Source organism: Panthera uncia, chromosome A2 (assembly GCF_023721935.1).
Source record: "Panthera uncia isolate 11264 chromosome A2, Puncia_PCG_1.0, whole genome shotgun sequence".
NCBI classification, from domain to species: domain Eukaryota; kingdom Metazoa; phylum Chordata; class Mammalia; order Carnivora; family Felidae; genus Panthera; species Panthera uncia.
In genome coordinates this window covers 17,910,623-17,937,469 of record NC_064816.1, presented here as the reverse complement: position 1 = coordinate 17,937,469, position 26,847 = coordinate 17,910,623, and the positions used below count along the sequence as shown (strand labels likewise).

The 26,847-nt window shown below is 48.3% G+C and overlaps 2 protein-coding genes and 1 long non-coding RNA gene across 10 annotated transcripts in view; 2 read left to right on the top strand and 1 right to left on the bottom strand.

Annotated features, from left to right (window-relative positions):
- The window catches only part of RBM6 (RNA binding motif protein 6), a 105,136-nt gene extending 100,710 nt beyond the window's left edge, over positions 1–4,426 (bottom strand). For 3 of the 8 annotated variants that reach the window (XM_049640505.1, XM_049640499.1, XM_049640502.1), the window contains exon 1: positions 3,474–3,859. The gene's annotated coding sequence lies outside the window, so the exon portion shown is untranslated. Of the gene's footprint in view, positions 1–3,099; positions 3,156–3,473; positions 3,861–3,887; positions 4,102–4,347 lie in introns of those variants that run through there. The other 5 variants (XM_049640504.1, XM_049640503.1, XM_049640501.1 and 2 more) reach the window with 4 other exon arrangements.
- Positions 4,425–5,684, top strand: LOC125929377 (uncharacterized). The gene is made up of 2 exons (XR_007459849.1): positions 4,425–4,513; positions 5,501–5,684. It is a non-coding gene; the product is annotated as an uncharacterized LOC125929377 (long non-coding RNA).
- Positions 5,685–18,368: 12,684 nt separating this feature from the next.
- On the top strand, positions 18,369–23,894 carry MON1A (MON1 homolog A, secretory trafficking associated). The gene is made up of 5 exons (XM_049640498.1): positions 18,369–19,556; positions 20,847–21,332; positions 21,886–22,651; positions 23,360–23,507; positions 23,607–23,894. Exons 1-5 carry the CDS (start codon positions 19,394–19,396, stop codon positions 23,745–23,747), a joined length of 1,704 nt encoding a protein of 567 aa, XP_049496455.1. The 5' UTR covers positions 18,369–19,393; the 3' UTR covers positions 23,748–23,894.
- Positions 23,895–26,847: the final 2,953 nt, after the last annotated feature.

The following is a 26,847-nucleotide window of genomic DNA, read 5'->3' as shown; positions in this document are numbered from 1 at the left end:
CTATTCCTACTCCCGGAAATGAGAGAGAGAAAGATAAGCATAGCTGAGTGCTGTGTCACAGTTAAGCATTTTACATGGATTCTCTCCTTTAATCACAAGTCCTCTACGGGGTAAACTCTGTTACTATTCCCACTTTATAGACCATGAAGCTGAGACTCAAATAGGTTGAGAGACTTGCCCCCAAACAATGTAACTGATATGAGGAAAATATACAAACTCAAGACCACTTGATTCCAAAGTCAATGCTTAGAAAAAACCATCCTGGGGCATCTGGTGGCTCAGTCTAAGTGTCTGACTTCAGCTCAGGTCATGATCTTGCGGTTCATGGGTTTGAGCCCCATGTCAGGCTCTCTGCTGTCAGCGCAGAGCCCACTTCAGATGCTCTGTCCCCTTCTCTCTCTGCCTCTCCCCTGCTCTCTCTCTCAAAAATAAGTAAACTTAAAAAGAAAAGAAAGAAAAAAGAAAGACCCATTCTGGAATTCATATGGAATTTCAAAGGACTCTAAATAGCCCAAACAATTTTTAAAAAGAATATACTTGGAGAACTTACACTTCCCAATTTCAAAACTTACTACAAAGCTACAGTTATCAAACAGTGTGGTACTGTTATAAGGACAAACAGAGATCAATGAAATAGAGAACCAAAAAATAAATCCTCACGTATAGGTCAGGGTATTTTCAACAAGGGTACCAAGATTTTTCAAGGGAAAAAGACAGTCTTTTCAACAAATGGTCATAGAAAAATGAATATCCAAGTGCAAAAAAATGAAGTGGGACCTTTACCTAACACCATATACCAAAATTATCTCAAAATGGATCAAAGACCTAAATGTAAGTGCTAAAACTATGAAACTCTTACAATAAAACACAGGGGAAACGCTTCATGCATTGGATTTGGCAATGATCCCTTGGCTGTGATATCAAAGGCATAGTCAACAACAAAAATAGACAAATTGGACTTCATCAAAATGAAAAACTCTTCTGCATCAAAGAACACTATCAATAAAGTAAAAAGGCACCCCCATAGAATGGGAGAAAATATTTGCAAATCACATATCTGATAAAACAGTAATATTCAGAATATGTATATATCAATGTTCATAGCAGCATGATTCTCAATAGCCAAAAGGTAGAAACAACACAGTTGTCTACCAACAAATCAAGAGATAAACAAATGTGGTCTATACGCACCAACAGAATATTATTCATCCATAAAAAAGAATGAAGATGTTGATTATATCTCAATTAAAAAAAATTTTTTTAATTTGTAAAAAAAGAATGAAGTTTGGATACATGCTAGGACATGAATGGATTGTGAAAACACTATGGTAAGTGAAAGAAGTCAGACAAGAAAGGACAAATATTGTATGATTTCACTTATATGGGGTACCTAGAACAGGCAAAATCACAGTGACAGAATATAGATTAGAGGTCACCAAGGGTTGGAGGGAGGGGACAATGAGACTTACTTAATGGACAGAATTTCTGTTTGGGGTAATGAACAAATTTTGGAAATAGAGAGTGGTGATGGTTGCACTACAGTGTATGTAATTAACGCACTGAATTTTACAGTTAAAAACGGTTTAAGGGAACCTGGGTCGCTCAATTGGAAGAGTGTGCGCCTCTAGATCTTGGGGTCATTAGTCCAAGTCCCATGTTGGGTGTACAGATCCCTTAAATAAATAAACTTAAAATTTAAAAAAAAGTTTTTTTAATATTTATTTTTGAGATTTTTGTAACTAAGTTTTTGTGTGTATACCTGATTATTATTGTTTTTTAATGTTTATTTACTTTTGAGAGAGAGAGCAGGGAAGGGGCAGAGAGAGACAGAGAATCCCAAGCAGGCTCCACACTGTTAGCACAGAGCCCAACACGAAGCTTGAACCCACAAACTGTGAGATCATGACCTGAGCCAAAATCAAGAGTCAGTCGCTCAATCAACTGAGACACCTAGGCGCCCCTTTTTTTAATGATTTAAATAGCAAATTTTGTTCCAACATACATAACAAAATATATTTACCGCAACTCTGTAAAAAATTAGCAATATGTAAAAAGCATTGAATTATACACTTTAAATGGTTAACTGCATGATGTATGAATTATGAATTATATCTGAACAAATCTGTTTTAAAAAAAGAAACTAACATTTAGTAACCACTTTCTGCACACGAGGCACTGTTCTAATAGCATTACATAAACCTCACAAAAACCTCATTTCACATATGAAGTTAGGTAATTCACAATTTGAAGTAAGGTAGTTTATCCAATGTCACTGGGTTAGTGAAGGAGTCAGGGATTCAAACCCTATCAGATTCCAGAGCTCCTCTAGTCATTCGCTCTGCTATTCTGTGTCCCATAGTGTGATAGGAGGGTTATAAAATACGTTCAACGGATGCCCATTAACTAAGTGAATGAGATGAAGAAGGTATTGTGGGAGTGTAACAGAAAAATTAATTCTAAGCTCTTGGTATATACAGCTAAAAAAAAAAAAATCCATCAAGGAATGATTTACGATCTTTAAAATTTCAGAACTTTCTGGGGCACCTGGGAGGCTCAGTTGGTTAAGCATCTGACTTCAGCTCAGGTCATGATCTTATGATTCTGAAGTTCAAACCCCACATGTAGCTCTGTGCTAAAGGCTCGGGATGCTCTCTCCCTCTCTCTCTGCCCCTCCCTGACTGGCGCTTTCTCTCACTCAAAACAAATAAACTTAAAAAAAAAAATGTTTTTCCAGAACTTTCTGATAGTTTCAATCTTTTTTTTTATTAATGTTTTTTGTTTATTTTTAAGAGAGACAGAGAGTGAGTGGGAAAGCTCAGTAGAGAAAGAGAGGGAGACACAGAATCTTAAGCAGGCTCCAGGCTCTGAGCTGTCAGCACAGCGATGGGGCCCAAACCCATGAACTGGGAGATCATGACCTGAGCTGAAGTCTGCCAGGTAACCGACTGAGCCACCCAGGCTCCCCGCTGATAGTTTCAATCTTAATACAACCCCGAATCAGATGAGTAACAGCAGTTTATACATTTAAACATTGGCAGAAGAGTATAACCTTGCTCAAGTACCCACAATAAAAGAGTTCATTTAGTAACACACACTCACCTCCCCCACCCAGGCCTTGACAAGTCTCCTCTGAAAGGCTTCAAGAACCTAGGATCCTAAAGGCAACAAAAATAAACCCAAGTCTGGTAACAGAATTCTATAAAGAAGGGTGTTACAGATGTCCAGACCTAGTACCTATCCTATAGGTTAAGTACCTAGTTAGGTGCTCATTAAATGAGACAAGGTTCAGGTCCAACTTGTCTGTGTTTCAACTAACATGCCATTAGTTACTTTAGACATTGCCAGTCCCTACCGTCACCCATCATCAGTTCTTCAGATCTCTCTCTACAATCCTCACAAGTTTGCTGATGTTGACATTATTAAACTATTCACACTGGTGGCATTACTCAACAGGAAGTTGAAAACTAACAAACCTAGGGCACAATCCAGAGTTCAGAAAATGAACCAGGTGACCAGGCACATCAGAGTCTACTGAACCCCTTCACTTAGATCCAGCAACTGTGACCTTCACAAGCAAACCTGAAATATGTAAAAAATACAATTACCCTTAAAGTTTATGTACCTTACAAAACAAGGCCTTTTCTATTTATTAAAAAATGCACCCCTAGAGTTGAATCCAGTAGCACATCAATAATAAAGTTAGAAGAAAAACAGAATTACAACGCCAAAAGGACTCTGAAGAGTAAATACTAAGAAACATCCCTCTTCCCACATTCTCCCAACGGGCGCAGAACCCACCAGACCACTCCCCCCCGCCACCAGGTTCTACCACCGCGCGTGCCGGGCTCGGAGATCTCTTGCCCTGTGGTCGGGCTGAGCCCACCCACCCGTGTCTGGCCAGGTCTAAAACGGGGCTACGTGCTAGGCACAAGAAGGCCTCCTTCTCGAGCGATGCCTCAGAACTGGATCAGGTTCCCGCAAAAGCAGGAAAACAGGCGGAAGAAAGGGCCCGCCTGAGGCTCCGCAGACCAGAAGCACCAAACCGTAACCACGCGCTAGCCCGGGACCCCGCAGCTAACAGCCCCGAGGCTGGACCGGTAATTCTACAGCCGCCGCCGGGCCCCGCCCCGGGCCCGCGACCGTTCCGGGGCGTTCCTCCCGAGGGCGGCGCCTCCCTCACCACACCACCACTTGGCTCTCTTCCTCCCAAGCGAGGCCGCGGCCGCCGCGCGACACCGAAGCCACAGCTTCCAGGCCGCGAGGACCCGCGACTTCCATAGCGGCTTGGCAGGCTGGCTCCTTCCCCGCAGGGTCCGGCACGCCCTCTCTACCGCCCCAGGCCCTTACCGAGGCAGCGCGGCCTCCGCGGCCCGCTCCTCCTAATCCTCAGCCGCCGCCACCGACCCTGCGTCGCGGAGACCGGAACTTCCTCCGCGCCGGGCCGCTGCTCCACAAAGGCGCCGCGCTGCCGCTTTCAGCGCTCGGCCCGCCGGGAGATGGAGTACAGCTGCAGGTCGCGCCGACTCCACTCCCGCCGTGCCCCGCGCGTGGTGGGGGGGCGGGGCTGCCTACGGGAGCGAAGCGTGAGGGCACGCCGCTCGCCGTCGTCCAATGGGAGGGCGCTCTTCCCCAGGTCTGCGGGGTCTGCAGGGGGTTGTGGTTTAGGCCCTGGCTGGTCTTTGGGCGCTGTTTCTGGAGTAGAGCAAGGCGCGCATTCCCCTTGTTGATTTTGCGTCCGCGAGGTTTGTTCTTCTCTGCCCCAGGGGCGTGGGTAAGGCCCTAGTCCGCTTGGTTCGAGGCCGCCGTATTTTCCGTCATTGTGAAGGCAGTAGAAGGGAAACTTCTCCGGTCGAAGCTTTCCGGGAAAGTGACTGGTGGCCCACCCAAACGCCTAACTCCTGACCCCCTCAGTCCAGGGGTTTAGCCCTTTTTGCCCAAGACCCGAGGATAGGTGCAAGAGAAGCCCTTGAATTAGAGGCTCGTCCCCTTTTCTTCTAATGGATTTCCAAGTTAGGCATTCTGCAGGTATTTCAGGCAAATACAATCTGTTCAAGGTTCAGTAGTCCCACTTATGAGGGAAATTCCACCCAGCTTCCCCAGGGCCTTTCTAGATCTCAGGCAATAAATCCAGCCAAGAGTGACTTGTGCGAGGTCTCAGAACTGGAAAGTTCTCTGCAAATCTCCCAATCTAGCAGGAAAGCTTTCAGTTTGCAGCTCATTTCCAGAATCTCCTTACAGCTAATGTTCAAACGGCAAGCTCTAAGCTTCCAGGTGGATTGTCTACACTGTTGATATGCTTTCTGGTTACTGGCACCTGATGTCTCTATCAGTGGACCTTTAAGAAAGGTAACCTGATTGTATAGCCCAAATTCAACATCATGGTGTCAAAGAAATCTGCCAGAAAAGCCGATAAAGCGTTCTAAAATAAAGCAATCTTTATCTGCAGTGAAAGGAGGTTGTTGGGTTAAGTAGTCTTAAAAATTACCTTTCCACTTTTCAGGCATCTTGTCCGGAAGTCATTCTTTCATTCAAGAACTGTATGAAGGGCCTGTGTGGGATAGGCACTGCATCGGGTGCTGGTGATCCAGGAACAAACAAAGCTGATAAAATTTGCTGCCCAAATGGAGATGGGTGTGGGGTAATTATTGGAGATGGACAACAAATTAAACAAGATATGCACTCTTTGTGAAATGAGTTTGGTTTCTGTAAGGAGGGAGATGGAAAGCCATTGGAAGGCTCTAAATAGAATAATATAACTTGGCATCCATGTTTAAATGATCCCTCTGGCTGCTATGTGGAAATAGGCCAAAGGTAGGAAGGGCAGAAGCAGCGCAGCTGGTTAGGAGTGTTGCAATAATGCAGCCACAGAAGGATGGTACTTGTACCTGTGTGGCCACAGGAGACATGGACTGGGATGAGGGCAGAGAGGGAAGAATGTGGGAGAAGCAGTTTTGGTAGGAAGAACAAGAGCTCAGTTTGGGGTAGGTTGAGTTTTTGACGCCTCACATTCAAGTGAAACGTGGAATTGACAGTTGGATACATCAGTCTGGAATTCAGGGTCAAAGGTCAGGGTTAGAGCTACAGATCTGGGAGGTACCAGCATATGGTTGGTGTTGGTGTCTGAAGCCATAGGCTTGAATGAAATGACCAAGGGAATGAGGGAGGGAGTGTAGACAGAACAGAGTTCCAGCCCTGAGCCCTGGGGCACACCAACACAGGTTACAAGGAAGAGGAGGAACTGCTACACGGAACTGTGGGTACTTTGACTTTACCTTCCAAACTGGACCATTGTTGGTGGGTCTCTCTCTTATCAGGTAGTACTTTAGTCTCTGGAGAGGTAAGCCATATTAAGGCTAATTATTCCTGCCTTCTACCCAATTTCATTGGGTAATAATAATTGCCACTCTTTATCAAACTATAGGGCTGGCACTTTATTATCTCACTTAGTTTTCACAATAGCCAGATGAGAAAACCGCTTTTATAGGTAAGGAAACCAAAGACCTGTTAAAGTAAGTACAGTAATTGCCACAGCTGGAAAGTAGAGGGTGGGGCGATTCCAACCCCAGTCTTATTCCAAGGTTTATGCTCCTGACTATTTTCCCCTTTTTCTTAAGGTGATTATTGAGGGTTTTCAGAGGAAGCATCTGGAATTTTCTTTTTTTAAACTTACAAGGGCTCATTGTATTAGTAAGGTTTTTGTTCCCCCCCCCCCCCCCCCCCCCCCCCCCCCGGCCTAATAACAGGAAGTATGAGCTATTTAGAAGAGCTGATCTGAGCAGCATCCTCACCTGGAATGGGGAATACAAGGCCTAGTCAGGGAGGTGCGCCCACTTTCAAGCCCCTAAATGCTCACAGGGGAGGACCCAGCAAAGAGAAAGACCATGTCCTGTATGTTGTTCCTTGTTGCCTTGGTCTCATTTGGGGCCATGGCTCCTGGCATGGAAAGTAGGGTTTGATCAAATGTTAAAATGAGAGACAGGAACCAGGAGAGACACAGATGATACAAGACCACAGATGAAATTTTCCAGCAGAGCAAAAAAACCATCTGCCTTACCAGGACCTGCAAAGTAATAAAGGCAGGAAGGAAAACTTCAGACTTTCCAGGGAGGGACCGAGTGTTCTCATTATTAGCTCAGAGTATTTCACATTAGATATCTTGTACTTGTAGGAGGGGGAAAGTGCTGAAAGGGTCATTAAGGGATTTTCCCCTAGTCACACAAGTAAAATAGCAACAGGGCAGGGAACAGATCCCAGCCTCCGGGCACAATTAGGCATTTTCACTTTAGCAGCACCTCAAGTTCTGAAATGTCCCCTAAAACTATGAAAGAAAAGACATCTGGGGAAGAACAAGAGGTTTTATTTTACCATTGCTCCAGTCCCCACTAGTCCTTGCTGCTACTGTTATGGAGAGGACATGCTGAGTCCATGAAAATCATGCACCCAGACAAAATAGAAAGCTGAGGTTTAGAGGAGCCCCAGACCTAGAGGGTGACAGAAGGTGCAGGGTAATGTGTGGTTTATGGCAACGCCCAAGGTTTGAAGCATTGTCCTGCAGGGCAGCAGAGCCATCATGGGACTGGCATTTGTTATTCCAAAAGACTAAGATTTATTTCTTGGTAATTCTATAAGCAAAAAGGTGACATATTGGTATATGTGCTGCCGAAGCGAGCACAAAAAGGTGACATATTGGAAAGGATTGTCCCAATATTCAAATATAAGTCAGTAAGTGGATTAAAACAGAGTTTGGAATGATAACCTTAAAATGTTTTACTAAGTAGCCACAATGGTTTGCTCTGTGAGTGTCGTAGGCACAAGGCTTAGCCAGAAGCACATGGATGTAATCACTTGCTTGGCTAAGTAGACGCAATACAGTTGACCCCTGAACAGCCTAGGGGTTGGGGCACCAATTCCACTCCCACCCCCTACCTGTGGAGTTGAAAATCCACGTAAAACTTTGGATTCCCCAAAACTTAACTACTTAAAGGTGAGGACCATGAGAAGTCAGTCACTTTTTACTGTGATAAGCAATTTACCAGAGACTACTCACAAAGAGATGATTAGCATCGCATGGGGTTTTAAGCTCACCACAAAAGCAGCAGGAGTTGGCTAACTAATTATCACAGTAGAACAGTATGTTCTGTAGTAAATTGTATGCAGTTAAGATTTAATACTACATCTTTATTCTTGTTTACATTTCTGATTGCAAATGGCACCATGTACATACAGTCTGTAAGTATTTGTGTGGGAGGGAGTTAATAAATTTTGACTTTTTATAATTTGTATATTTTTTATGGTAATAAATGGCAAGATGGATTAGTATGTATATATATTTTATGCATTCATGACATACCTAACTTAATTTTTTTATACTTCTAGGCCACATGGTTCATTTGCAAGTTTTTTCGAATTGTCACAAATCCCCCCAAAATTTTCCAATATACTTATTGAAAAACGTCTGCATATAAATGGATTTGCATATAATAAAACACCCGTTGTTCAAGGGTCAGCTGTACTTCCTAATGACAGTGGTGGTGCTGTCTGGTGGAGCTGATGTTCTTGAAAGCAAGAGTGAGACTCCAGAAAAAACCCTGAGGTCACCCTACAGACTATTGAAGAGACTGGGTAGGTATGTTAGGAAACTTTAAATGTCTTCTATGAAGATCAATTCTATGGAGGACAGTTTCTAGTTAATGGGATATAGCCAGGATACTTCTGCACCAATGAGAGAATATGACATCTTCTTGGCTTTAACTCTCTTTAAATTAAATTTAAAAATTTTTAAAGTAGACTCTACACGCAACGTGGGGCTTGAACTCACAACCCTGAGATCAAGAGTCGCATGTTCTACCAGCTGAGGCAGCAAGGCACCCCATGGCTTGAACTCTTACAAGTTCACACAATTTGTTCTCACAACTCATCACAACTAATGTGATGGGATTCATGACAGCCAAACTGTATAAATGATATTTATTCTAAGTGAGGGAGCCTGAACTCCTGAGGTAGTGAGGACTGAAAATACTGAGTGACCAGTGATGACCTGGAGAGATTCCTCTTTCCTCTTCTGCTCTCCTTTCCAGGGGGAATAGATAGTGAAGGAATTGGACATTTTCTCACATTTCCTTAACCTAAAAGGGAGGAGAAGTCTTCCCTTAAATTATATGCGAGGGTCTCAGCCCTGTGCAAAGCCATCTCCAGTAAAAGGCTACAGCTTTGTCACCATTTCAGTCATAGACCACTGTTGTGTTGGTAGGCTCCAGGTGACAGCCATCTGAGACCACAAGAGAAGCTCAGGGGCAGAGCTTTCCCAATTCCAGTGTAGGGCTGAGATGGAGACAGGATACTGCATTGGGGTGCTCCAAGCAGCAGAGAGAATCAAAGGAGTGATTTCAGACCTTTTAGTTCATCCTAAAACTATTGGGGAAATTAACCAGAAAAGCTATAAAGTGATTCTCTTCAGAGAAAACATGAGCAGTATTTTTGTTAATCTCTGATTTTACTTCCTTAAACTGATCTTTAAAATTGTTTTGGGGTGCCTGGCTGGCTCAGTCGGTTGAGCCTCCAACTTCAGCTCAGGTCATGACTTCAGTTTGTGGGTTCAAGCCCCACATCAAGCTCTGTGCTGACAGCTCAGAGCCTGGAGCCTGCTTCGGATTGTGTCTCCCTCTTTCTCTGCTCCTCCCCCATTCATGCTCTGTCTCTGTCTCTCAAAAATAAATTTAAAGAAGTTAAAAAAAAAAAGAATAAAGTTGTTTGGGGGGGCACCTGGGTGCCTCAGTCGGTTAAGCAACTGACTCTTGATGTTGGCTCAGGTCATGATCTCACGGTTCCTGATTTCAAAGGTGTGGAGCCTACTTGGGATTCTGCCTCCCTCTCTCTCTGCCCCTCCCCAGCTTGCTCTCTCAAAATAAATAAAAATAAACTTTAAAAAAAATTGGAAAAGCTTTATGTTTTCCTGTCGTTTGTATTGTTTTGTGTCTAGGACATTACAAATGCCCATAGCAATCGTTCCTTGCCCTGGCACATCACCTGGGAAGCTTTTAAAAAGATACCAATGCCTGAGTCCCATCCCAGTTCAATTAAATCGAATTCTCTAGGAGTAATCAAAATCTCTAAGCATTAGTGATTTTTTAAATTTCCCCAGGTCATTCTATGTGCAAAGCTGAGAACTGTTTTAGAGCCTCATACTGATAATATTAAAACGTGGCTAAAAGGACGTCTTCAGCAACAATTGGTGTGCCTACATCCTTTACAACCAGCGTAGCTAGAGTCACTAATGACATTTATCCAGTTCCCAAACTTGCACTGCCCTTCCACAATCAATAGAGGAAACAATCCCAAAGTGTCTTACTCTGCCTTGAAATAAACCTCTAGATGGCCAGGGCGGACGGGCCAGGGAGTCTGGGCCTACGGTCCACCCTGGCCTTTGGGCTCCGAGGAGGTATTTGGGCCAGGCCCGACGCTGGAGAAGGTGGTTCCGGATGAGACAAATCCTGCTCCGGGTGACGCTCCGCCCTCGACTTTGCCGGGACCGGGCGCCCAGCCCCGCCTCAGAGTGCCGCAGGCAGCGGTGAGCGCCGACTACATTTCCCACAATGCACCCCGGGGCGGGCAGGGCCAGAGGCAGAGCGGCTGGAGCCAGGCCTCCGCCACGAGAGGCCGGAGAGGGCTGTCTTCCTGGGTCGCCTGCTGGGCGAGGGGCGGTGGGAGGGGCGGTGGCCTGCGCTGTGGCCATGTCTGCGTCCGCAGGGGTCCGAGGGTCTGACCTGCGCCCTCCGGCCGGACTCGGCCGGACACCCGTGCCCTCCTGGGGGTCCGGCAGAGAGCAGTGACCGGCAGTCTCTGTGCGTCCTGGCCCCCCCCCCCCCGGAGAAACAGGTGAGTACGACTGCCAACCCACGTGGCCAGGGGGTACCGAGAAACTGGAGAGCTGTCATCCTTGGAGCCAGGGGCTTGAAGACTGGGGGCCCCTGCCACCTACGCTTCACTTGCGATAGGAGGATTTAGTCTCTTTGGGGTGCCTTAGCCGGTTGTCCCCCAGCTGAAGAATACAAAAGGCGAAGACCAGAACCCTTCCTTTGGCTGGGAGAGCAAAGTCCTATAGGAGGCAGTGGCCTGGTAGGACCCGCCCCTCAAGGCACACATATTCCGCTCCCCCCTTCCCCCTCCCCCGGGCAGAATCCTTTCAAAGATCTGCAGAGGTGACTGTGGGGTGAGCAGGCAACTCCTGGAAGTGTCCTGGGGCTTTGGACTTTGCTCTCAAGGGTGCCCTGGCTCAGATAACCTGTCTGCCTGTACTGGCTGAGCCACCGTTTCTGGGTTCCAGTTTGCTGGGGGAGGGTGAGCAGCCTTTGTCAGAGAGGGGAGTGGCCACCAGCAGTGACAAGTACCAGGCGATGCTCAGGGAGCAGGCATCCTGCTGAACCAGCTACAGCATAGCCTCACCAGGGCCCTGTCTGCCAGAGACCCATGCATTCTGGCACCACCCTCCCAGATAGCCCACTCCAAAAGGGTCAGGGCAGGATGGAGCACTATCCAAGCAGGAAGAGGGAGCAAGAGTGGTAGGAGTCAGTAGGGAGGGGCTCTTAAAGGTTCTGCCTGCTCCAGGGTGGGCACCTGAGGGAGGGAAGCACACAAGAAGGGCTGATTGAGACAACCTGTTTGGAGACATTGCTTGTAGGCACAGCAGAGCACATCTAGGGAAAGTAGCATGCCCTGGGGGCTTCTAGAGAGGCTGCCTGAGAAGGGACCCTGAGGGCACATATGGGACTGGTTCCAAGAGACCTCTCTTGCTTAACTGCTTCAGGCCCAGCCTCCCAGGAGCTTCTGTCATGAAGGTTATGGCTCCAGTGGGGGTTGGGGTGGGGTTTGCTGCCTAGTTTCCAGAGTAAGTGTCTAGAGAACTGTTTGCTTCATCAGGACTTCTGGCTGGATCCCCCAATTGGCCTTGGAGATGTTGAGATGCTACATGATGTCAGGTAGCTGGGGAACTATTGTGAAGGAAGCGTCTACTAGCCCAGCCCCAGCCAGCTGACCCTGCCCTCATTCCATATAGTTACCATGCTGAGTACCACTCAGCCATACTGGGTTCAGTCACCTAAGTCCACAAGGGATCGGTGGGTCGTGGGCTCCCAGGACCTTGGGTAAGTTGCCGTAGACCATGTTTGGGTCTTTGACCAGAGGTACAAGGCCACAGAGCAGAGGCATGTGGCAGACCAAGGATCAACTTGGGAGAAACTTCCAGGAGCAGCAGAGAACCAATGGTCTGTTCCTGCAATGTCAGGCCCAACAAATAGCCAGTAAGCCTGGAGGAACCCCCAGCCCAAGGCCCACAGACATCTCTTTGGCTGGACATCACAGGTGGGTCACTTCAGGCCAGAAGCTACCTGGCTTCATGAGGTCATAATCATGTTTGCTCAGGGTGAGCCAACTTTCAAAGGACTGATTTACATGGCAGAGACCACTTTTTGTGTGTAAGTGCAGCTACATATGGTTTGAATGCTAAGTAAAAATAATCATGATATATTAATGGCAGTAGCCATTAAGTGTGCAAGTGCTTACTGTGTGCCAGGGTAAACAAATTACATGAACATCTCATTTAATCCTTCCACAACCCAGTGAATTGGTATTATCATTATCCCCACTTTATAGATGAGAAAGCTAAGACTTATGGAACCAAACCAGGTCCATCCAGGTCCCTCTGATTCCAGGACCATTGTTCTTGAACACTTGACTACTACCAAAAACAAGTCTTCTCCACAGGCAGGGGTCTCCAGAGACTGCATTATAACTGGATATTCTTTGAGGATCTTTCACCTTTTCCCTTCCAAAGTTATTTATCTGGCAAATGTTGATTAAACTCCTCCTGCATGTGGAGCTGACATACTGAAATTTGAAATGCTTCATAGAAAAATGAAGCAGGGTAAGACAGGTAAGAATCAGGGATATTGTAGGAAGGCCTCTCTGATAGGTAACACTTGAGCAACAACCGGAAGGAAGTGAGAGAGTAGGTCATGTCAATATCTAGCCCCATCAGTGGAATAGGTGAATGAGGGACAAAGTGAAAAGCAGAGAGATGTGGTCTGTGCAGAAAGTTCAGCAAGGGCAAAATTCTGAAATGCAGAAGTACTTAGGATTCACATTTATATTATCCTAAAGGAAAGCCATGAGGTCAGTGTGTCTGGGCTGAGGTGAAGGGAGCAGGGGAAAGGGAAGGAGATCAAGTCAAAGAAATAAAAGGAAGCGGTAGAGTGGGGCTTTGTGTGCTGCTCTGAGGAAATTGGCTGTCTCACTGAATGAGTGAGAACCATTATAGAGTTTTGAGCAGGGGAATTACACGGCCTGACTTCCTTTTTCAAGAGGATCTCTTTGAGTCCTGTGGGAGGGATATATTGCGCAAGGACAAAGGTAGATGTGGGGAGACTGGTTAAAAGGCTGGTGCATCACTCCCCTAGAGAGGTAATGGTGGCCTGGACCAATGTGGTAGTGGTGGTGGTGGTGGTGATGAGCAGTGGTCAGATTCTGGAGATGGGCTTTTCCCATTTAACATTAGTAATCTGTTCCACAAAAGTTGGACATTATCTGGAATCACTAACTGAGTATCTGTTTCCCATTATTTCATATATCTTTTTATTATCTATCTATCTATCTATTTATTTATTTATTTAATTTAGAGAGAGAGACAACATGAGTGGGGAAGGGGCAAAGAAAGAGAGAGAGAGAATTCTGCCAGCACAGACCCTGACATGGGGCTCAAACACACGAAACCATGAGATCATGCATGACCTGAGCTGAAACAAAGAGTCGGACATTAACTGACTAAGACACCCAGGTGCCCCTGTTTCCACTATTTAAAATTTTTTTAAATGTTTTTATTTTTGAGAGAGAGAGAGAGAGAGAGAGAGAGAGAGAGAGTGTGAGCAGGGGGAGGGGCAGAGAGAGAGAGGGAGACACAGAATCTGAAGCCAGCTCCAGGCTCCGAGTTGTCAGCACAGAGCCTGACGCAGGGCCCAAACCCGCAAACCATGAGATCATGATCTAAGCTGAAGTCAGACACCCAACCAACTGAGCCACCCAGGTGCCTCCCCCCACCATTATTTTAAATGGGAAAAAGTATAATGCTTCCCTCATCGACCACAAACCCCCAATTTTCTAAAATGGTACTAAAACACAGGAAAATATATACCTAATACATGCCCAGTAGGTTATAGCGTTAGGATATAAAATGCTGAAAAACATACCCTCCTGACCACCAGAGTTTGCTGCTTTGATGCAGTATCATGGCCTCTTTCAGTACCTTCAACAGCCATGATGCAAGTAAGCCCGTTATGTTGCCACTTAGTGAGTGATGTTCTATCCAACTTGGAATGTAATTTGAGGACTTAAATGTACATCACTTGTTTAAAATATAGATCAAGTTTTGATGATGTAAATAGTATTTTTCTATATAAACATAGGCCAAAACAATACAAGTTTGTTGTATTAGTTATTTATTGCAGTGTAACAAATTACTCCAAAACTTGGCAGCTTAAAACAACAATAAATATTTATTATCTCATGCAGTTCCTTTGGTATTTGGGAGAAATCTGGGAGCAGTTTAGCTGGATGGTCCAGGCTCAGGTTCTCTTGTGAGGTTGAAGTCATCTGAAGGCTTGACGGGGGCTAGAAGATTGCTTACTCACATGACTGGCACATTTGGTACTGGCTATTTGCATGTCTCAAAGTTTGCTGAGGTTCTCTCTGTAGACAGCTGCTCGAGTGTCCTCACAACATGGCTGATGACTCCAACTAGGGTGATCCAAGACAGCAAGGCAGAAGCCACAGTATCTTTTAGCCTAGCCTCAGAAATCACACGTTGTCATTTTCACGTTATCCTATTGGTTACATAACTGCTCAGTGTGGGAGGGGAGTACACAAAGGCATATACACTGTAAGTTGAGGATCATTGGGGACTGGCTTGAAGGCTGGCTACCACAGTTGGGTATTAAAAACCAAGAGGAATTCTATAGGGAAAATATTAACTAGAGAGACATTTTGCTGGGTATTCAGAAGTACAGGTGACAGGATTTGCTAGTGGTTCGATATATGGGGTGTGAGGAAAAGAGATGACTCCAAGATTTGCTGAAAATCATTGTCTTTCACTGAGGTGGAGAAAACTCTGGGAGGAATACGTTTTTAAGAGGACAATCAGGAACTCAGTTTTGGACATATAACTTTGAGATACTGTAAGACATGAAGTAGACAGTTAAATGTGTGTGACTCTAGAAGTCAGAAGAGACATTGGGGCTAGAAATAAAAATTGGAATCACAATGTATCACTAATCACTAATGTATCAATGGAATTTAAAACCATGAGACTGGGGGTACCTGGGTGGCTTAGTCGGTTAAGCATCCAACTCTTGATATTGGCTCAAGTCGTAATCTCACAGTCATGAGTTTGAGCCCCACATTGGGCTCTGCACTGGTAGTGTGGAGCCTGCTTGGGATTCTCTCTCTCTCTGTCTCTGTGTCTCTCTGCATCTTCTCCCCTCTAAAAATAAACAAAAATTAAAAACAAAAACAAAAACATGAGACTGAATGAGATCATCAGTGGTTTGAATGAAGACAGAAAAGAGATCCAAGGGCTGAAATCTGGGTCCCCTAACTGTAAGAGGAACTGCATAAAGGACTTAGCAGGCATGGTCTATGAGTAGGAGGAGAACCAAGAAAAGAGAGTGGTGTACCAGAAGCCAAGAAGAAAAAGTGTTTTAAGAGAGGAAATCACCAAGTGTGTATCCATTACTGCTACTGAGTGAGGTGAGATGATCCCGAGGTCAACTAGCAACCTTGATGAGAGCAGTGTTGCTGGAATGATGGAGGTGCAAGTCTAGTTGGAGTGGCTTCAAGAATGAATGGGAAAGGGGTACCTTGCTGGCTCAGTCAGTAGAGCATGCACCTCTTGATTTTGGAATTGTGAGTTCGAGCTCTACATTGGGTGTAGAGCTTACCTAAAAATAAAATCTTAAAAAAAACCCAAGTGAGTGAAGTGGAGAGGCTGTGGCAGATGTATTTCTTGATTACCAGATACCCGTGAGCTCCCCACACTTCCCAGTCCCTCTGGCCATGTGACTACTTCTGGCCAATCTGGGCTTTGAAGTATTTAAGAGCTGGTACATGACCTTCCAGCCCTGTCTTCCACTGCCCAGTGATGTGGAAAAGGCATGTATTCCAGATGGCAGAGCTATGGGATGCTAGTAACCTGGATTCCTGAATCACTGCTTGGAAGGGAGCTGAATTACTACCAGATCCAAGGTAAATTTTGTGTAAGCAAAAAATAAGCCTTTATGTGTGAAGCCTCTACCATTTTGGCATTCATTTGTTACACAGCATAGCCTAGCCTACTAATTATATTCCAGGTATTATTTACTGTTTTGAGGTCTGTTTTATAAAGGGCAGCAAAAAAATGGGGTGGAACCTAGAGGGGAATGTAGAGTTAAGGGGGGGGGGTTGTTTTAACTCTTTAATTGAAATAAAACAAACATGAAGTTCACAAATCATAAGTACAGCTCAGTGAATTATAACGAGTGAACACACCCAAAGTAAGGTGGTGTTTTTTTTAATTTTTTTTTTTTAACATTTATTCATCTTTGAGAGAGAGAGACAGAGCGTGAGTGGGGGAGGAGCAGAGAGAGAGGGAGACACAGAATCCGAAGCAGGCTCCAGGCTCTGAGCTGTCAGCACAGAGCCTGATGTGGGACTCAAACTCACTGACTGTGAGATCAGGACCTGAGCCGAAGTCAGACGCTTAACCAACTGAGCCACCCAGGTGCCCCAGAAGGTGTTTTGAAAATGGAGGAAGCATCAGCATATTGGTGCTGGATGGGGGAGAAGGGGAAACCAATGATCTGGGAGAGAGAGGGACAGCTGCTGAAGCCATGTGCTTGTGCGGGTGAAAGGGACTGCAGTGGGGGCGTTTGCTCCCAGTGGAGCAAGGACAGCTCATCTTCAGTGAGAAGAAGGAAAGCAGAGCCTGGCAGGTGAGGCGAGGTGGTGGTGGGAATCTTGGAAGTTCTCTTTTGCTGACTTCTGTTTCCTCGGTGAGATCATGGATCATGCTGAGTGAGCGTGGGAGAAGGAAGTGATGGAAATTTGAGAAGAGAGGTGTGAACTTATTGACTAAGGGAGCAGGAAAGTGAGTCTCCATAGAAATATAGTAATTTGAAGCAATGGTTCTGGACCTACTTACCAGAAAGAAACACATAGCAATCCAGGTCTCCGTCCAGGGAGCCAGGTCCAGAAGCCTTGGCCACAACCCTGGGACTGTCAGTAGCAGCTTTCTCTCTGCCTGGACACGACTCATCTCTCTGGAGTCACTCCATCTTCACATAGCAGTGCAGACCCCAATCTCACTTTTAGGTTAGCTTGTGAAATGATGCTCTATGAGGTTCTCATGTGGCCTGTGTCTTCCTGCTGAAGACCTAGGCATGCCCTAGTTACTGTAGCACCCACTGCCCCAGCCTCTATGGTGTTACAGTGCTTGTTTTGGCCTGTCTGGGATTACTCCTCTTGGTCTCGGTCTCTGTCTCTGTCTCTGAGTGGACCTTTCTGAACAACCTAGCTGTTGAGGGCAAGTAGCCTTTTAGTTACTCTGGCCCTCTGTCAGACAAGGTGGCCCATGCCTTGGTCCTCTGGGCTCTGACTCATGCTAGGATCCATCACTCTTGACTGTCCTAATGGATGGGATTAGTGGCCTAGAAAATCCCCAGAGGTCGATGTTCTCCCAGATGATCTTTTTTTGGTCCTACTCTAAGTGGGGTGATGCTGTTGGCCAATGGTGCCCAAACTTCACTTGTTCTGTGATGCTCCAGGTTCAGTGCACGAGTGGCTACCAGGCTTCCCTGTCTGTTTTGCCCGTTGAACTTCTGCAAAAGATGCATTTGAAAAAGGATTCCATAGCTTAGAACAAAGATGACCAAAAAACAAAAACAAAAACAAAAAAAAGAGCTTGAAAGTCAGTTCTTTGGGTGCATACAGGAGCTGCCTGGTAGGAGCTCTGGTGGGATGAGGATAAGGAGTCTGAGAGGGTGTTCTTGGACATGGACAACCTGGGACCACACAAATGAGAGTGATGGGGATGCTCTCTCTTTGAGGTCACTCTTCATGAACACTTTTGAGCACCGACTTCATGCTAGGCTCGGGGAAGAGTCATTTGCCCAAGGTTGTGGAGCTACTGAGAAACAAGGCCTCAGTTATTTCCTATGACTCTGTCCTAGAAGGGCAGGAACAGGGTCTGCTTTGCTCACACTAACACCAGTCCCTCCCAGGCCCCTGGCCTGCCCGCATGACCTCTTCATGAGTCTCTGACTAGTCTTTGCAGTCCTTCTCGCCTGTCTACCCAGATTTCTCTTCACAAAAGGATCAGTGCCTCAATGGAACCCCTCCCCTATGAATGTATTTTGCTTGCCAAATGAAGGCTCCTTCAGCCTGCCATTCAGGGGCCCTTAGGGGTGACTCCAGGTGAGCCATCCAACTTTGTTATCCTTGCCATCCACTCATCGCCACCTCCACCTGGCTCTGAGGCTGCAGAAGGACTGAGAGATGAAACTGAGTCTGTCCTGGCATTCAGATGGGCACTGAGAACTGTTATGTCTATAGTTGTACAGCTGTATAGTTGTAAGGCAAGCCCTGGTGCCAAATTCAGAAAGTACAAAAGTGTACTCAGAAAAAAGCAAGCCTGAAGACAAGCTTGTTTGCTCTTTCTTTGCAAATGCCTAAGTATTCAGAAAGAACTATTGGTCAATTCAGTTTTGAATGAGGAAGTGTTTGTGGTAGGATGTGCAGTGAAAGATACCAGGATACAGAATTGTTTCAATTGCCAGCTCCCAAAGCTTCCACCCTGTTGTGACATTGGGCAGGCATTTACTCTCTCAGCCTCAGTCCCTTTATCTGTAGAGCCAGCCTGACACAGGAGCACCTGCCACAGAGTGTAGTGATCAGACTTAGATAACTGTGTCCACTTATACTTCCTAGCACACTACCTTGGTGCTCAGTAAGTGTTAGCTGCTGTTATCAGTTTGTTAAAAAAAAAAATTTTTTTTCCATTTTATGTGCATTCAAAAAAAAAACTGGAAAGAAATACACCAAAATGTGAACAGTGAAAGATCCTGAATGGTGGGGAAATGGTGACATTTCTTTCTTTATCCTTTTTTATTTTCCAAGTCTTCTACAATGAATAGGTACAATGAATTTTTCCTTTTCTACTTAGAAAAAGAACAACATACTTCATTTTTTACAGGGGAATACTCAGAACCCATTTCCCAGAGGTTTGAGCTAGCTGGGTCCTGGTGCTTTCCTGTACTAACCACTGTTACTGTACTAGCAGTGACCCCTGCCAACAGCACCTCCCTCCTTACCCTCGATGATGTCTTTGTTTGCCCACAGGAGAGTCCAAGGGATGGCTGCTGACATGCAGAGGAAGAGGAGCAGCGAATGCCCCGATGGCACCCTGGCTCCTTCTGATGGGCAGAGTATGGAGAGAGCTGAGAGCCCCACACCAGGACTGGCTCAGGGAATGGAGCCAGGTACGGGCAGGGTGTGCAGCTCCAGGCAGCTGACAGCGAGAGCAGCCTCCAGGGCAACTGGGATTCCCACCAAGTCTTTCACTCCCACTCATTCATGCACTCGTTCAGTCACTCGTGGGCTACTTGTTAGGTGCTGGGGATACCGCAGGGAACGGGCTCTGTCTGTGTCCAGCCTTCCTCTCCACTTCATGTTGGGCTACTCACCCCTGTGCTGTCTGGCTGCCAGCATGGGTTCTCCTCCCGTTCCCTGGGTCTACATTGCGCCTTCCTGACTCCTTTTCCCTCCCTCAGCTCTCAGCTTAAATGTCACCTCTGCACGAGTTAGGCCTGCCTGCTCTGACCATGCTCTGTACAGGACAATAGTTATTTTGTAATTTTATTTGTTTATGTATATATTGCCCATCTCTTGTCCACAAAATTGTGAGCTCTTTGAGCACAGAGTGGTTGTATCCCAAATGCCTAGTACGGTACCAAACTCATCATAGAGACTCAAAATACATCTGTTGAATTATTCTGTAAAAAAAAAAAAAAAAAAAAAAAATCAGTAGAGAAAGACTGACATGGCCCCTGCCTTAGGGGAGCCATAAGCTAGTGGGGTCATTACAGTGGAGTGGGTTAGGAACTATGGCCTGAACTGGGTCAGGGAGACTTCTCACAGGGATAGAGAGTCACTGAACAAAGGTATTCCAGGCACAGGGCAAGGTGCTCGGCACACAGCAGTGAACAACCACCTTGCTGCCCCTCAGGAGGAACCCCACTGTAGTTGGGGAGGAGGATAATAACTGACAAGTGGCACAAGAGAAATCAAAGAGAGAGATATGATAGAGTGCCCAGGCTCAGAGGTCAGGTGAGGAGGTAACTTATGTCTTTGCTGAGAGCTGAAGTGTGACAAGGAGCTGGCCATGCGAGGAGGTGGGAGTGCGTTCCAGGCAGAGGGAACAGTAGGTACAGAGGCCCTGAGGTAGGTGAGGGCATGTTGAGGGTGTCCAAAGAGCAGGTGGATGAAGGTCAGTGTGACTGGAATGGGTAAGGGCTGTGAGATGAGATTGAGAGAAGCAAGTAGAAGCAAGTCATTCCCGCAGCCATGAGGGGTTTGGGTTTTATTCCCAGTGTGATGGGAGGAAACTGGTGGGCTGTAAGCCGCAGGGAGGCATAACTTGTAGCAGGCAGTAGCAGGAGGGAACAGTGGCTTGTCTCTGCAGTAAAGCTAGAGTGCCATATTACGCATCTTGCTGGTAAGGTGGTCTGCCAGTGGCTATTGCTCTAAGCACCAGTGCTTTTGGCTGGCAGGTGCTGGGCAGGAGGGTGCCATGTTCGTCCATGCCCGTTCCTATGAGGACCTGACTGAATCGGAGGATGGGGCAGCTTCTGGGGACAGCCCCAAGGAGGGTGTTGGGGGTCCTCCACCACTGCCTGCAGACATGCGACAGATCAGCCAGGACTTCAGCGAGCTGAGCACCCAACTGACGGGTGTGGCCCGAGACCTGCAGGAGGAGATGCTGCCAGGAAGCTCTGAGGACTGGCCAGAGCCTTCAGGGGCAGCTGGGCGGCCAGCCACAGAACCCCCCAGGGAGGGCACAGGCGAGGGGGATGAGGAGGAGGCTGCTGAGGCATGGCGACTGCACCAGAAGCACGTCTTTGTGCTGAGCGAGGCGGGGAAGCCTGTGTACTCCCGCTATGGGTCAGAGGAGGCACTTTCCAGCACCATGGGTGTCATGGTGGCCCTGGTGTCCTTCCTGGAGGCAGACAAGAACGCCATTCGTTCTATCCACGCAGGTGAGCCACCTGGAAAGGGGGGCAGGGAGGGCTCCCCTGACCAGGGTTAATTCATAGTCCCTGAGGGACTAGAGGGCTGGGATGTGCTGTGTGACCAAGGGCAGCCCCTCCACCTCACTGGGCTTCAATATTGTCATTTGAACACAGATAGCAACAATGACTGCCTTACAGGGTATTGTGAGGGCCAAAGGTGGCTCTGACATGGGCTTTGCCCTTGGAGAGAACTAGAAGTCCCAGGCCCTGAGCCCCACCCAGCTCTTGACATTTAACACAAGAATGTTTTTTTTTTCAATTGCTCACTGCATTTTGGCTGGTGCCACTCTGTGAAGCAAGTGGCAGGGACAGCCTGGAATCCTCAGGGAAAGGGAACCGTGGGCTGCTGTTTTTATCTTCATCATCCTTAAGCCCCTACTGTGTGCAGAGATCTGAGGGAGGGTGGAGAGGATGTAGAAAGCGACAAGCTGTGTAGGAAGCTGGGGCTCCGAGGGAGCTGGGCAAGGCCAACCCCGGAGGGCTCCCCGGAGAAGCTGACATCCCCTCCCTCCACCTTCAGATGGCTACAAGGTAGTATTCGTGCGCCGGAGCCCACTGGTGTTGGTGGCAGTGGCGCGCACGCGGCAATCGGCGCAGGAACTGGCGCAGGAGCTGCTCTACATCTACTACCAGATCCTGAGCCTTCTTACCGGTGCCCAGCTGAGCCACATCTTCCAGCAGAAGCAGAACTACGACCTGCGGCGCCTGCTCTCGGGCTCGGAGCGCATCACCGACAACCTGCTGCAGCTCATGGCGCGAGACCCCAGCTTCCTCATGGGGGCAGCGCGCTGCTTGCCCCTGGCTGCGGCCGTGCGCGACGCGGTGAGTGCCAGCCTGCAGCAGGCGCGAGCGCGCAGCCTCGTCTTCTCCATCCTGCTGGCACGCAACCAGCTGGTGGCGCTCGTGCGCCGCAAGGACCAATTCCTGCACCCTATCGACCTGCACCTGCTCTTCAATCTCATAAGTTCCTCCTCATCCTTCCGTGAGGGAGAAGCCTGGACGCCTGTGTGCCTACCCAAATTTAATGCAGCCGGCTTCTTCCACGCACACATCTCTTACCTGGAGCCTGACACCGACCTCTGCTTGTTGCTCGTCTCCACCGACCGGGAGGACTTCTTTGCAGTCTCTGACTGCCGCCGCCGCTTTCAGGAGCGCCTGCGGAAGCGTGGAGCCCACCTGGCGCTGCGGGAGGCACTGCGCACGCCCTACTACAGTGTTGCCCAAGTGGGCATCCCGGACCTGCGCCACTTCCTCTATAAATCAAAGAGCTCGGGACTCTTCACCAGGTGAGGGAGGACCTTGGGAGCACAACTTGAGGGAGACAGGGGCGAGGGAGGGGAGGCGGTTGGCCCTCAGCCCTGATGCAGTCCTGGAGCTGATGACCCATCTGTGAATGGACTGACATGTTGGGTCTGTTTTACTCTGACATCAGGCACCCAGACTCCCTATCACTCCACCCCCTATGGGCATGTACCTCTCTACTTTGTTACCCACAAAGCCTTGAAATGCCCAGTACACCCAGGGAAGGAAGCTGGAACAGAGGTCTCCTGGATCTCCTGCCCTGGAGCAGGTCTGCCTTAGGGGTCATTTTGGTCCCATCTAGGATGCAGAATTCCTCCTCCAACAGAGGGGCTGTGGCCAGATGTGGCATCTTCTGTCTTCCCATTACCCCTTCTTGGGTTCCCAGATCACTTTTCCTCCACTTCAGACCTGTCACTTTGTTTCGGACACCTAAACTCAGATTGGCCTCTCCAAGGGAAGTCACCAAAGATGCCATGAACTTGGGGGAGGGGGGAAGAACAGGGCTCCATTCTGGGTGGGCCCAGCCCTGTCCTGGGGAGTCTTCTGTGGTAGGGAGGCCATGCCCTGTCCTGGGAGAACATTTGGAGGGTAAGACACATGTCAGAGTCTCCCTGGCTAGGAAGAGTTTTTTTTAGATCTCCAGAGAAGGCAATGAAAGTTATTTCTTTGCCAACCCACTCCCCCATCTCCAGCCCTGAGATTGAGGCCCCGTACACCAGTGAAGAGGAGCAGGAGCGGCTGCTGGGCCTCTACCAATACCTGCACAGCCGGGCCCACAATGCCTCCCGCCCACTCAAGACCATCTACTACACGGGCCCCAATGAGAACCTCCTGGCCTGGGTAAGGCAGCCCTGGGATGGGCTCAGCTTCATCGGGATCCCGGGCAGGGGCCACACGAGATGTCTAACCTCGATGACTACCCTGTGCCCCCTCCTCCAGGTGACAGGTGCCTTTGAGCTCTACATGTGCTACAGCCCCCTGGGGACCAAGGCATCTGCCGTCAGTGCCATCCATAAGCTGATGCGCTGGATCCGCAAAGAAGAAGATCGCCTCTTCATCCTCACACCCCTCACCTACTGATGGGAATGTGTGTGGGTTCAGCCCTCTTAGGCACACTGGGCAATGGAAGCTATGGGAGCCTCCACATGGGCTGGCCTCTCTTGCCCAGGCAGCAAGCAGGCAGGGACTGTGGGTTGGTGCGTGCATTAAAGTACTCTGGAGAAGACACTCATTGGGCCTTGTCACTCGTCCCTTCACTCATGCATTCTCACTCCTACAGATACTGGATCCTCCTCCTTAGTCCTTACCTGTGTTTCCCCATGTCCTGGAGCACAAGCACTCAGAATCGAACCTTGGGCTGGGTCTCTTCATTCAGCTAAAGTCTTGCCATACATAAAATGTTCTCTAGCATTCCACTGGCCTTGCCCCCCACAGCCCCACCCCAGTACTCAGTCTGAGTCCCTGGTGCCTCCTAGAAGGGCACAGCCCCTCTCTCTCACTCCTAGGAGGGGCCCCCAGCTTTGTGCCCCAAAGGACCACTCATACACCCTGGGAGCTGTGGCTCTGCTTGAAGGGCTGCTGTAGCTCAGCAGTGACAAGGCTGAGTAAGAGAAGGACAGCCAACTAGGGAGAGTCTGAGGCTTGGTACAGGTGGGTAAGATCCCTTGGTGAGGTGGTCTGGTTTTCAGCACAGAAAAATTCAGAGACCAGCCTCAGTGTATGTAGCCCTAGACCTCTGGGGAAATTGTCCCAGCTTGGTCTTCCTCATGAAGGGCTATCCACCTCAGCATCTGTGCTTTTGGCCAGTGCATTCCTCAGAACGTCCCCAGGAGTGAGCTGGAGGGCCTGCAGGAAGAGCCAGCTGACTTCTGGGGCAGGGGTGGACCCTGCCCTAGGAAGGGCAGATGCTGCTAGGCACACTGGGCCCTCTTCTGCCACCCTGGCATTTTCCAGCCCACAGGGGTCACTGTGGACATCTCAGGAAGCTCAGCAGTGAAGGCCCAGACCCCTCCACTCTGTCCTGAGACCCTCTTTGGACAGAGCCCAAGGCACAGTACAGAAAGCCTCTATCTTGCTGCTGGGGGGCTTTCCCAGTTCTGCCACAGCTTAACCATCTCATTGGCTAGGAGAGCAAAAGACCTAGGAAATGTTTATGGGAGAAAAGTGTCCACTGAATGTGGTCTTCAGACTGTAGAGTAAATCACCCTTATGCAGTCTCTGAGAGCTGGGCTAAGATACTCTGCCACTAAAACCAACCCATGTTGGAAAATATATTTGGTGGGTAGCATAGGGTACACTGGAATGGTTCTACTTACTGTCCCAGGAAATGGGATAGCCCCTGCCCTTGGCCCTATCCTGGATCATATTAGGATGGATATGACAGCAAACCACCTACCTAGACCCCAAGGAGCGTGGGGAACAGCCACAGGCTTGGCGGTGCTGCTCGCCCTGCACATGTGCCCTGGGTCTCTTTTCTGCCTGTTCCTGCTGCTGTTTCTCCCCTTGATCCTGGCCAGTGCACCAAATCACTGCCTCTGGGGCCAGGGTGATGCCAGGCCAGCAGTCCATGGCTGCTATTGGCATTCCTCTGGTCAGTGGTCGGCCCCTAGATACTCCTGTTGGCTACTGTGATTCTTGTAGGACTCTCAGCACCTCTGCAGTTTAGCACCTATTCTGGGTAGGTGTGAAAATGGGTGGTCACAATTAGGTGAGTGTGTGTACCTAGGACAGTAGGCACCTGGAGTGTGGGCTTATCTGTCTGGGGATCAAGGAAGGAATAACAGGCCAAACAGGGAAGGTGTTCCTAGTGGAGGAACCAGCATGTGCAAAGCAAAGGACCTGGTAAACAGCATGGTATTACTGGTTTAAGTGAAGCTGGAGGAGGTTTCAAGGCCTAGGTTTCTTGAACTCCAGGTAAACGTCTGGCAGTGGGGAGCCATTGAATTTGTTTTAAAGCTGCAGAGTGATATGGTCATATTGTAGTTAGAGACTGCTGCCACTCAGATGATCTCTTTGGGTTGGAGAAAAAGGCTGGCATTAGTTCTCGTTTTTGTTTTTGTTTTGGAGTAGTGTTCAGAGGGATGTGAGAGCCAAAAAGGGAAAAGAGGGCACTCCTTCAAGGTGATAGATACTGGGGCAGTTGGGCAGGTCCTAAACCAAATATAGGCCAGGCCTTGTGAGTTCAGCTTGGGGGGAGCACTTATACTTAACACTCCAAGGCCCTACTTCCCCCACATGGTTTGCCTGCCCTGCTCCTGCGGAGTGGGCAGAGGGGGAAGGAGGAAGGGGTGCTCCTGTGGATGCCGGTTCTCAAGGACCGGGGTTGTCCACCAGGGGTCGCTGTTCTGGGGCTAGCCAACATCTTGGCCACATGGTGGCAGCAGAGAACCAACTGTTGACTGCTGCACCCCAACCCTCGGGGTGATCAAGGAGGGCCCTTGAAGTCTCCTCCCAACCTACAGAAGTCTCTCCGAATGTAGTACCGGGACCCAAGAAACTATCTCAGCGCCAGCGGAGAATGTTTCATTTCAGTTTTACCCGGCATGAGTGTCTTTAATCATGTTGACTGTGGAACACATGATTTTTTTTTAAGGGTATTTATTCATTTCCGGGCCAATTCTAGTTAGAGAAGGGAGTGCCATTTATGTTGCCTGAGGCTCTGAATCCTCCCAGCACTGGGTGTGGCTGCCCAATCCTGTTTCCTCTCTCTCCCAGGTGCTCACTGAGCTCCAGCCCCAAGGGGGAGGGGAGTTCAGCACTAGGAATGGGGAAAGTGGGGAGTCAGGTATTCAGAGTCAGCTGTGCTAGAGTGGGTATAGCATATGATCTGTGGGACCCACAAAATGGACCAGGGATTGACTGGATCAGGAGGGCTTCCTGGAGGTGGTGCCATCTAAGCTGCAAGAGAAGGAAAGGAAAAAGGTGCTCCTGGAAGGAGGAACAAGGAATATTGTCTGGATAGGGGAGTAGAGGAGATACAGCTCCAAGAATCAGGCTGAATGAATCTTGCTGGGCTGAAAGCTCCTCTCTCCCCCACCCCTCTTATGCTCCAAAGCCCTGGGATCCACAGTTCACAGGTCCCTCAGACCTCAGTGTAGGGCCACCCTATTAAGCTTCCCCTCCCTCCAGGGTTAAGGCCCACCTGGCTAAGGGGGCTGTCAGGCTGACAAGGTCCCCCAGA

What these genes read in the sequence shown, in the direction of transcription:
- MON1A (XM_049640498.1), top strand. Translation starts at nt 19,394, where the DNA reads ATGATGTCTTTGTTTGCCCACAGGAGAGTCCAAGGGATGGCTGCTGAC. An exon ending in GGCTCAGGGAATGGAGCCAG is followed by an intron (nt 19,557 to 20,846) that starts GTACGGGCAGGG and finishes TTTGGCTGGCAG; the next exon opens with GTGCTGGGCAGGAGGGTGCC. An exon ending in CATTCGTTCTATCCACGCAG is followed by an intron (nt 21,333 to 21,885) that starts GTGAGCCACCTG and finishes CTCCACCTTCAG; the next exon opens with ATGGCTACAAGGTAGTATTC.